The sequence below is a fragment of the Vombatus ursinus genome, unplaced genomic scaffold (genome assembly GCF_900497805.2).
Source record: "Vombatus ursinus unplaced genomic scaffold, bare-nosed wombat genome assembly UNPS02004827.1, whole genome shotgun sequence".
NCBI classification, from domain to species: domain Eukaryota; kingdom Metazoa; phylum Chordata; class Mammalia; order Diprotodontia; family Vombatidae; genus Vombatus; species Vombatus ursinus.
Window position 1 is genome coordinate 1967768 of NW_020944605.1, and position 12789 is coordinate 1980556.

The following is a 12789-nucleotide window of genomic DNA, read 5'->3' on the forward strand; positions in this document are numbered from 1 at the left end:
GAAATTGCCCTTTATACTTCCTTATATGCATCATATTATGAAAAGAGAGAATTGTTGCTAGTCCACATTCTATTTTCTTTCAAATTGTATGTACATTTACATCTTATTGGGTTAATTTTAACTTTGCATAATTACTTAATGTTCAATTCAATTGTTAGTGTGATCAGCAAAGTGCAGAGGAAGGACTGAATTTGGAGTCAGAGTTCCTGGAATCCAATCATAATTGGGCCACTTATTACCTATTTGACCTTGGATAATTTATTTAACCTCTACTAATTTCAGTCTCATCACTGTAAGATGAGGGGTTTGGAATAACTATTCTAAAGGTTCCCTAAGATCGACGGTTCCATAGTCTTAGGGAATCAGATCATCTGTCATTATATCAAATTTCTTATTCATGTAAGCAAATTACCCGTATGAAACTCAATGAGAAATTTGTAAAGATCCACCATCATAAAACACTATTATCTCTGCTAAAGAAAAGGCAAATGAAAATAGTCACTTGTTTACATATGTAATAATGTAACAATCATGAGACAATGTTAGAAATGAATTTTATTTTGTTATTAATACTGATTTTATTGGCAAAGCAGCTAGGAGTCACAGTGTATAGAACATTGGACCCAGAGTCTGGAAGACCTGGATTCAAATGCATCCTCAAATATTTATTAGCTTTGTGACCCTAGGTAGGACACTTAACCTTAACCTCTGTTTGCTTCAGCTTCCTCAACTGTAAAATGGGGATAATAGTAGCACCTACCTCCCAGGATTTTTGTGTGGATCAAATGAGAAAATATTTGAAAAGCGTTTAGTACAGTGTTGGCACATAATAGGTGCCATATACATATTAAATAATAATAATATAAATTCAGGCTGACACTATGTGACCCTGGGCAAAGTCACTTAACTTCTCCCTGCCTCAGTTTCCTTATATGTAAAATATGGATAATTATAGACCTTACCTCTCTAAGTTGTCCTGAGGATAAATGAGATAATGAGGCAAGATTTGAATTTAGTATATGAATATAATGGAATACCATTGTGCTATAAGAAATGATGAGGAGGCAGACTTTAGAAAAACCTGGAAAGACTTGTATGGATTGATGCTAAGTGAAGTAAGCAAAACCAGGAGAACACTGTATACAGTAACAGCCACTTTGTGTGATGACTGACTTTGCTAGACTTAGCCCTTTTCAGCAATGCAAGGATCTAAGACATTTCCAAAAGTCTCATGATGGAAAATGCTATCCACATGCAAAGAAAGAACTATGGAGTTTGAATGCAGATTGAAGCATACTTTTTGCTATTTTTTTCTTCTGTTTTGTTTTATTTCCTCTTTCTTGTGGTTCCTCCTATTGGTTCTAATTCTTCCTTACAATATGACTAATGTGAAAATATGTTCAGTAGGAATGTATATGTATAGCTCATATCAGATTCATGCCAGCTTGGGGAAGGAGGTGGGGAAGGAGCGGTAGAAAAATCTAAAACTCAAAAGCTTATGGAAGTGATTGTTAATAAATCAAAATAAATTAATAAATTTTTTAAAAGAAAGTACTACCTGAATGACTTCCTCAGATACTCAAGTTTTTCCGCTGTGTTTAATTAATGGAAAGTTTTTATCCAACTATATAATTATAATTCCAAACTATACTTCTGATATGTTGTCTTTGTTAAAATTATACTTCATTTTATAGATTTAAAGGAGAGAATAAATGACTACAGCTTACAAAGTTAAAAAAAAAAGATTTGAATTTAGGTTTTTGTGACTCCAGGACTAGTGCTCTAACCAGTACCACATGATTCTTTTACACTTGTCACATGATCATGATGTTTCTATGCTCTCAAATACCCCTATAATTTCATAATCCTATTATGCCAAAATATGTTGATTTTTCTAATTTGCATCCACTCTAAATGATATTCAAACATCACCCTGTGATTTACCTGTTCGATTGCTTCATAAAACACTTTAAAGATTTTTGATGACAAAAAGCTGAGAAAAATAGGGGACTTGAGTCTAAAGAAGGTTATAGAAATTCTAATTTCTAAATGCAAAATAGAGGGAAAAATTAAGGTTTACTTAATAATCATCAAAGATAAGGAATGCCTAAAACAATGCACTTGAAAGTTTTTTGCAGTATTCTGATCCTAACTTTATAAATATGCTTTTAGTTTTTTTGGACAAGTTGCTAAAAGTTCCTAAGCCCTGGATTCCTCATTCTTCTAGATACCTGCTTGATCATTCTCTCCCCTCTGACACTGATGGAGAAAGCCCAGAACCCTGAGTCCAAGAACAGCATTGGGAGTAACAGCATTCTCCAGGCCACCAGAACTATGTCCAGCCCAGTCTCCATTACCATCATTGAGCAAGAAATCACTGTTGAGAAGGGACTAAACACTTTCATTACCACTAGCAATAGCGACTTGGCCTACAACTGGAGGATAAGAGCAGACCACCAGTCCTGCTTCCAGCATAGGCCTTACAACCTTGTCTGGGGAGGCAACTCCTCTCAACAATGGCCTAAAATCATCCCCGCCAACTGTCAACCAATTATCACTTATGGGACAGGCAGGCCAACATAGCTGAAGCACCTTGAGGGAGAGACAGTAGGCAATGTGAACCAGGAGGGTCAAACCATCATCATCTTGACCACCATCTCCCATAAGCCCTTGATAGGGACAGCCAGGGGTTCCTGAACTCAAGATTGTTTGGAGTAGCAATGCTTCCATTCCAATGTCAAGTGGTTCAACATCAGAAACTAATGTGATTTTTATCAGTAGAAATGGCATTAAAGACGAGACATTAACATCTACTTTTCCTTTGTGCCCTAAAGATCACAAGGGCTTTCCAGTTGACACATTCAGTGTGTGTGTGTGTGTGTATGTGTGTTTTAACTCTTCCATTAGAATGTGAGCTCTTTGAGAGCGGGCCCTATCTTATCTATTTGTATCCCTAGTGTTTAGCACAGTGCTCTGCACACAGCAAGAATTTTAAAATGCTTCATTCATTCATTGATTAGCACCAATGAGGTACCTGTGTGATGGAAAACTATTATCAAAAACTGACTATGAATTAGAGCATAACAAAAATGACTAGAAATCTAGATCTATAATTATTATAGTGTTTCCACCCATTATAAACTAAAATTTTAAAGGAAAATCAATGAGGTAAGTTCATTTACATTATTAACAAAGATAAGGAATAACCTAAAACTCTAAAAGTTATTTGTTTGTATAATATAGCCACATTATGTTTTCACGTGCCATATAAAACATTCCATTCACATAGAAATCCTGGATAAAAAAAATTGAAAGTATACTTGGTTTCTTAAGTCCTTGATTTGAAATAGGTGTATATGTCAGAGTATGTATATATATAAGGTCAGTGAAGAAGGGGATAGAGGGTGTTAAGAAACCACTAATTTAATAACAGATTGCATTTATCTAAAAAAATGTAGCAATTCATGGAGGAAAAAAAAGATTTAAAACTTTAAATGAAAAGAATTACATACATTATGCATAAATTATCAATATTGTTCCTAAAATTGTGCTTAGAAAATCATCCTTATCCAAATCTAGGTATCCTTTAATACCCAGATCACATTTTACTTATTTGATACAGCCTTCCTCGGATATCCCAATCTCTAGAAATCTCTCTATATTTTGGACTCTTATTTCAAATTATCTACTTTACATTGCTTCATCCTTTTTATTTTTGTTATTTAATTGGCTCCTGTTGCCTTCTGAATTATTCCAAAACTTCCTTGGGACCAACTACTGGATTTTCTACTTTAATATGCCCTTGATTGTCTAAACATTGTCATAATGCTGGATACAACCAGATTTAAGGCTACTTGACAAATATTTCTTATTTTCCCTAAAGTACAGAGCAAAATGTTGGGCACATAGGTGATATTAAAATATACTTATTAATTAATTATGTAGATTTCACCATACACAAGTATAGTGAGATTTCACTGTATACCACATTACCACTATTTTGGGGAGGGAGTTGCAGCTGTGATGTCTTTGATATATTTAAAACAACAACAACAACAAGAAAAACTTGCTAAAGTTTTTTGATATATTTAAAACAACAACAACAACAAGAAAAACTTCCTCTGCTAATGCATATTAGAGCTAGCCCTGCAAATTTTAGTTCTAGCAAGTTCCTAGGAGGCAGTGAGAGGTTGAACGGCTTGCCAATTGCACAGCATATTTCTCAAATGTGATAGGTAGAAATCATCTCCACCCAGTAGAGATTAGTTTTCCCTAAAAAGCAAAAAAGCTGTTTCTGGGACTCAGTTGGTCTTTGTCTTTTATGAAGCAGTTTCCTACCAGTTTCCTTCCTTTTCCTAAGGACATAAATGTTCCACCCACATGGAGTTTAGGCCGCTTTACTTGGTCGATTTCTGAGGATACTTCCACATGAAGAAATGTCTCCATGTGGAGCTGCATCCAGGGAAGCTAACATGTTGTGTATGCCTCATTTCATCCCAAATAAAAGCTGAACAGGTGCTAGGCCTCCCTCTAACATCAAGTAACATAGTTTTGCCCCAAACTTTATGCCATTTTATATGTGATTCCTCACATTTGATATGCATAATCTCCACAACTATCCTTTTAAAATCCTTAACTTCCTTCAAAGCACAATTCAGGTACTATCTCCAATGTGAAAACTTTCTTAATTGCCCCTAACTGTTCATGCTCTCTCCCACATGAAATTACTTTGGGTAACTTTATATATTTTTATAATTTACTTCTATATACTCTAAAGAATATATTAGTATATATTCTAGAATATATACTTTTATATAAGGGCTGGGGAACCCCTAGGGGCTTTGTTCTGTGAAGTTTGGATTCAGTCAAAAGGCTGCCCTTGAGAACCTAGAGGGCCACATGCGGCCTCAAGGCTGCAGGTTCCCCACCCCTGCCTAGATTATATATAAACATATATTTGTGTGTGTGTATATACATATAAGTATACATATTCACACAGTGCACAGTAATATGAATATATATTATTATTATATAATATATTCATACTACCGTGTAATTATATAGACAGGTGTATACATACATACACACACACACACACATACACACACACACACACATTACTGTGTACTATGTAGGGGCAGGTAAGTGGTGCAGTGGATAGAGTGCCAGACCTGGAGTCAGGAAGATTCATCTTTCTGAGCAAAAATCTGGCCTCAGATACTTACTAGCTGTGTGACCCTGGTCAAGTCACTTAACTCTGTTTGCCTCTATCTCCTCATCTGTACAATGCGCTGTATAAAGAAATGGTAAACCACTCTAATATCTTTGCTAAGAAAACCTCAAATGGGGTCACAAAGACTTGGTCAGGACAGGAATGACTGAATAACAAAACATGTACCACGTATTACATGTATGCACTCCTAGTAATATGTTAAGTTCTTCGAGGTCAGAAATCAGTTTGGTTGCTGTATCCTTGATACATGTTTGCTAAATCTTTTCTTAATAAATATTTGTTAAATTGAATTAAATCAAACAAAAATAACTGAAGATCTTGGTGTACTTGTCTCTTCCATTACATATAAAAAAGGTGACACTATGTATTTTAAGAAATTTTTTTGTAAACAAAATAATGTGAAAATTTCAAACTGAACATCTGGTTTAAGAGGAGAGTTAGAGAGAGCAGAAATAACTATTAAAATGGATTATTGTTTTTAGTAAAAGATTAAACATAAGCAATACGTACAGCCAGCTTCCGAAGACTAGATAACATTTCATTCTGATCCTTAAAGCCAGTGGTATGAATATTGTTTACTGCACTTTCTTTTTCAGAAAGCCATGTGTCAAACAGGCACTGGAGGAAAAAAAAATCTTTTGTAAGAATATTCACAAGTTAACTGGTGAAGAGCAAAGTATACTTATTTGTTTTTAACACACAGTTTCCTACTGCGACCCACCTGTTCTTTGGTAAATCGTTGCCATTTGAAAAGGATATCTTGTAGAAGAACCCAGCGATCCTCTGTCCATCGACATATGCTGGCCCATCGGTCTCCCAAAACCTGGGGAGAAAGCAATCCAATAGTCCTTAGTAAATAACCAATGATAACTGAGGACACTTTGAAATGACCATGAATGACTGCTTCAGTCTTTATTGCTTGAGTCTCCTACCTGTGCTAGGAGCTGTAAAGGACGGACACATTGTTTCAGGTTTATGGTTTAATCAGTACTGTCTTTGAATTATATTTAGACTACTTCACTCACCCTTTCACCTCAGACAGAAAACCATAAAGTTGCTTGATACTATGCTGAAATGGTGACTACTATTATTTGAAATACCAACCTCAATTAAAAAAAATGCAACGAAGCAATAAATGCAGAAATAAGAAAACATTTCAATACTAGCATGAAGAATGTCTTTAAAATACAAACCGAAGAATAAAAGGTGGGATGCTCAACACAGTGCCAAAAATCAAACACACAGAAAGCAATACTATTTTAAATATAGAGGAAGGTTTTCTCCATACTAGGCATTATATCCTCAATTTCTCAAATTATATTGTGCTGATAGATATTGTTATACAAACATAGACACAGGTTGCAATCTTAGAATACTCCAATAAATTGCAACAGATTACTCCAAAGCAATAACTTGTGTGTTTATCATCTCTCCAGGTGCTTATGCATAAATATATATTCATTTTGATTTGTGAGATAAATATAGAAAAAGAAAAATCTTATGTATTTCATTCTCAAACTATGCCTTTTTACATATTTTACATAATTTACATAATTAAGCTTTAAAAAAATCTTGAGGGGCAGCTAGGTGGCTCAGTGGATAGAGCTCTGGCCTTAGAATCAGGAGGACCTGAGTTCAAATCTGGCCTCAGACACTTGACACTTACTAGCTGTATGACCCTGGGCAAACAATTAACCATGATTGACTCGCCAAAAAAAAAGAAAGACAAATTAGCAGTTTGGCAAATTATTACAATATTAATAATAGATATGTTAGAGCCCTATATTCTAACTTCTCTCTGATCTATGTAAACAAAGAATTGTTTGCCCATATATACAAGTATTTTATAGCAACGGATACAAATAATGTATTTTAAAAGTATCTGTACAGTTACAGAATAAAATTTATCCTGTATATGTATACCAGAGCCAAGAAAAAAAATGAATGTCTGTGACTTGTCTTTATGCTTATATAATATGGTATATATATTACATTTCATGAGAATTTTGACCTTAATAATTGATGGTGCATAGTACATTGGCCAATCTATAGTAAGATAGTCTTCTAGTAACAAAAGTAGAGCAAATAGGGCTTATATTTTGAAAGGAACAAAGAACCAGAACTAACAGACTTTTAAAAATAAAATGTTCCTTCTCTGGTGCCCTTAAAGAGGGCACTGAGTGCATGTGTTAGTAGGGTGCTATAAACTTTTTACTACTGTATTAGAAATGACCATATTACTCATGTGTAGCTCAGTTACAAGTGAATTTTCAGGTTTTCTCAGAAGTGTCAATAAAATATTTTATGGCATTCAGCACCATCACATATATTTTAATGTCACTTATTTTCTTACACTTTTATAGTCTCCTTCTACTCATCAATCTTTGAAATATGCTAGTTACTAGAGAAACCATGACATTGAAATGGATGAAGCTAAGCAATAACAACAAACACTTTATCTTAAAACAATAGATTTAACAACTTCAAGTACATACAGCCTGATCACTGATTGTTACAGTTATGTTGTGTATTTTTCTGAACTACAAGAAAAATTTGCTTGGTAAACTTCCTTTCTGATGCCTGTTACAGGCATTCCCATTTACTGAAAGCCACTGGGTGCAATTGCACTAAATGAGTCATTAATACACTACTTAGTGTGGGGCTTAAATTTTAGATAGATCAATTAGTATCATATAGGGTAGAACTCTACACTACCGCATAACTCTGCTATTTTCCCAAGTTTTAGCCTCATAAATGATCTTGGAGAGTGAAAGACAGAGAGAGAGAGAGAATGGGAATATTCATTACCACTGGAAACAAAACAAACCACTAAAACATAGAGAAACAGTATCTTATTAGCATGATCTTTATGTATTGAAAAGAATGCATACTGAATTATGGAAAAGTAGACATTAATTTTCTGCATTAAAGTAGCCATGGTCTCTTCCTTCCCAAAACTTCTAAGGTTCAAAACTTCTCATTCCACAGTATAGATTGATCACCTATTTTCTTTCTAATTCTAAATGAATTGGTTTATTTTAGACATGTACTTTTCAATTTTATATGATCAAAATTGCCCACTTTATCACTGATGTTCCTTAGTATCCCTTATGTAGGCAAGAACTCTTTTTCTATTCCTAGTCATGTAAGGTAGTTGCAAGTCATGTCGTTTTCAAGAATGAAGGACAGGCAACAACCTTTAAATAGTAAGGGCTGCCCCACTGGGAATCCAACTGACCAGTCCAGTTGGGCAATGCAGGTTCTCCTCTCCTCTCCTCCTTCCTCACAAGGTATGTCCTACCCTTACCTGAGGGTGCTCTGTGCAAAACAATAGAAATTTTGAGATATGGGAAAGACCTTAACTTAAGATAAAGGTCTCCCACTGCATTTGGGGCCATTTCCAGTCATCCTGATTTATATCTTGCCACTGGACCCAGATGGCTCCAGAAGAGAAAGTGAAGCTGGTGACTTTGCACAGAACCTCCCTCATTTAATCCACTTCACTTGCAAGTCATGACATCACCTTCCTGATGCCATGGTCCTCTTCGAGAATGAAGGACAAACAACATTATGGCATGTAGATAAAATGTCTTCTAAATCCAATTTCTATCACATTGTATTCCAGATTTCCCAACAATTTTTGTTAAATAATGGTTCTTCACCCTAATAGTTGGCATCCTTAAGTTACCTAATACCATCTTTCACTCTATCCAATTTCCCTCTCACTTTTCTGCGCCTAATCTGTTCCCCTGATCATTTTCCCCCATTTTTTAATCAGTATCAAATAGTTGTAATAATTTCTGCTACATATTGGAACTTGAGATCTGGTACTTCTAGGTCTCAGCCTTTCCCACCCATTTTCATTATTTGCTTTATAGTTATTAACATTTTGTTCAGATAAATTGATTTTGTTTTTCCAGTTCTAAAAAGAAACCTTCTGCTAGCTTGATAGTTATGGAGGCCAAAAAGTAAATAAATTAAGGTACTATTTTTATTATATTGGCATGGCTTAAGTATGATTAGTTAACATCTATTTAATTATTTAGGTCTATTTTGATCTCTGTAAAAAGTGTTTTGTATTTGTATGAATATAACTCCTATGTGTCTTGATAGCAGAACTTTATGATACTTTATACATTCTAAAATTATTTTGAAAAGACATTTATCTCTTTCAGGTGGGTTTTATTGATTCAATACTAAACAGACATTTTTATGGTTTATATCTTTACTGAAATTATTATAATTAATTTTTATTTTAATCTCTAAGGTTCTTTAAGCTAGCATGGCATAGGTAAAAAGTGACAATTGTTTCCTCCTTGGCTATACTTATTCACTTGATTTTTTTTTCTTCTCATTACCATTGCCAATTTTTTTTCTGGAGCTATATCAATGATAGTAGTGAAAATGGACATCCTTACTTTACCTCTGATCTTACTAGAAAGCCCTCTGGTATTTGACCATTATCAAGAGATTTCATTCTTTAGTTAGAAAGGTACATTTTACTATATTAAGAAACAGTACATTCATTCATGTGCTTTTAATGTTGTTCTTTTTTTTTCCACAAAGGGGTACTATATTTTGTAAAAACTTTTCTGGATCAATTGATGACATTTTCATTATTTACTCAAATGCTCTATTAAGTTTATTGTTTTCCTAATATTGAAACAACTCAGCATTCTCACTATAAAATTTAACCTCATAATTATGTATAGTATTTTTTATGTAACATTCACTATTTTTATATAAATGTTCATTTGAAATATTGGTCTTTTTCTCTTTTTCTATATTTCTTCTCTACATACATTATATATAAAGTCTGTATCTCAAGATGTTTGATAGGATCATGTTTTCCTTATTTTTCCAAACAATTTATGTAATATTAGAATTAATTTATTTTTTGTATCAATAGAATTCACTTTTAAATACAGCTGATTTATTTTGAGTTCCTTTATGGCTTGATCACTTACTTTTTCTTAGATTGCATTAATCTAAGAATTGTTCTATTAACATGGGGATTTTATATTTTGTAAATATTCATCAATTTCATTTATCAGTTTTGTTTACATATAATTGAGAAAATAGTTTAAAAATATTTTCCCTTAATTCCTCTGTCATTAATTATATTTCATTTTGTATCAGCAATATTATTTGCCTGCCAGATTAACTAATAAGCTTACCATTATGATTTTTTAAATAAGTCCTTCTTTAATTTACTTTTAAAATTTTCTTTTTTTTGTATTTGACTGTGTTATTTTACTTGCCTTTCTATTTTTTCTTTTGTGTACCCAATTTATTGATTTTTTTCTTTAATTCATTAAAATGCCTAGTGAAATAAATATTTCCCCAAGGCATCCATTCTTTATTTTTTTTTGTACCATTGATTCCTTTGTCAGTCTCTTAAAGACTATAGATACTTTCTGAAAATAACATTCTAAAATAATTGAAGGAAATGCTAAATTTCAATGAATAATTACTAAAGAAATGTATTTTTTCCCGATTTATGTTCTTGGACCCACTGAAATCCATCAACTGAGAAGATTAAGAATCCTTGCTCTAAGGACTGTATCCCTAAAATTCTGGTATGTTGTCTCAATGTTTTCTTCTTCGTTGATGACATTATGTATTTTTTTATGATTTGTTCTTTTACTCAACAATTCTTTGGGATTATTCTATCAAAATTGCTCTATTAATTATATTTTTAGTAATTATAGTAATTATAATTTTTGTGGTCAGTAATAGACAATTGATATCTCTTAATTTCTGCATTTATGAGGTTTTTATACCCTAACATTGTCAAGTTTTGTAAAGGTATCTTGCACAGCTGAGTAATATGTATAAGCTTTTCTTTTCACATTAAGTAACTTTCAGAGATTTATTACATCTAAATTTCCTGTAATTCTATTCAGATTCAAAATTCTTGTCTTTTTTATCATTTTATTAGATTTGTTTGGGTCTGAAAGATCACTCATATCTTTGCTATTTCCATCTATAATCCATTATACTTTTTCTCCAAGTAGTGAGATGACTTAGATTTTATTCCATTCAATGTATATTCATTAAGTACTTATATTATTTAATTACCGCTGGTTCCTTTAAGCATAAAACAGTTTATCTGGTGATCTCTTTTAACTATGTTTATTTTTACTCTTCCCTTGCCTCAAATCATAACTGAAATCCCTGTTTTTAAAAATTTATCTGAAGCACAATAAATTCTGTCTTGGCTCCTCTTGAGCTCTGTGTGCATCTTGGAAGGATGGGAAGAGAGAAGGAATCTGATCACATCTAGTATATATAATTGTCTGTTCCTATCCCTGCCCCCTCCAATCAGATCTCAATTTATAGTACTTAAACTTTTCTTTTTTCTCATGCTTTTTAATCACACTTAACCCTCCTTACACATAAATCTTTGGTTTATTTATCAATGTTGAAATTGTATTTGTTTCTGTTTATTCCTTCTCCAATTCTATTCTTCCTTTACTTCCCTCTTATCCTTTCTCTGTCCCTGTCTCTTTCCTGATTGAAATTAATGTATTTTCACACAAAACTATTTCTGTGTGCATGTGTGTGTGCGTTTAATCCTTTATCCAGCTCATATAAGCATGAGATCACAGTCTGTCTTCTCCATCCTTTCCTACATGTTTGTTTACTCTTTGTTTATCTCTTTATGTAAAATGGTAAATAAAGACCTCCATTTTCTCATTTACACTTTCCCTTCTCTTTTATTTCCTCTCTTAAAATCAACAAAACACAACAAAATAACACTCAGACACCTGAAGATATTTTGCAACAGATATTTTTCTTCTCTCCCCTCCCCCCATTATAATGTAAGCACTTCACAATTTTTAGTCCCCTTTCAATTGCTTAAATATACATTTCTCTCAGTTGCTATGATTTCATTTCAAGGTTTCTAACACCTTTGGTGTTTTTATCAAGAATGCTTGAAAATGTATTTTTTATTAAAGGTTCATTTCTCTCATCTAAAATTATAGTAAGTTTTTAAAGTATAACATTATTTGTCAAAAAGCTTATTAATAACCTTTTGGAACATCATATTCTAATATTTTCTCTTTACAGTAGTTTCTATTTTGTCTTACATGATTCTCATTAAGGTTCTTCGAATTCTTTATTGTTTGGCTTTTTGCAATAATTTTTTCCCTTTTGAATTGGAAGCTCAATATTTTGTCTATTAGATTCCAGGGCATTTTCAGTTTTGTTTTGTATTTTCAGGAGGTAATTGTTGCTTTCCCCCCTCCCCCCACCCCATTTTCACTTTGCTCTCTGATTCAAATAGACCCAGGCAGTTTTCATTTACGACATCTTGAAATAGGGTATCCAGTTATACTTTTTGTCATGATTTTTAAGGATTCTGATGATTTCTAAATTCATTTGTATATTACATCTGTATATTACAGTTTCTTTTATCTAAATTTATTTTATTAATTTCTTGCTTCATTTCTTTCAGTCATTCCTGTATTCTGTGTGGCCTTTTTTTTTTCCTGAGACTCTGCCTGAAGTTTTTGTGAGCTTTCTCTCTTCTTCTAGATTTACTTTTATAG

At 33.0% G+C, this 12789-nt stretch overlaps 1 protein-coding gene across 1 annotated transcript in view; it reads right to left on the bottom strand.

Annotated features, from left to right (window-relative positions):
* DMD (dystrophin) overlaps positions 1–12789 on the bottom strand; it is a 2133690-nt gene that overhangs the window by 1565311 nt on the left and 555590 nt on the right. The window contains exons 13-14 of the mRNA XM_027841994.1: positions 5955–6056; positions 5744–5851 (exon numbers count right to left, since the gene is read on the bottom strand). Of these exons, the coding sequence (XP_027697795.1) occupies positions 5744–5851; positions 5955–6056 (210 nt within the window). The remainder of the gene's footprint in view (positions 1–5743; positions 5852–5954; positions 6057–12789) is intronic.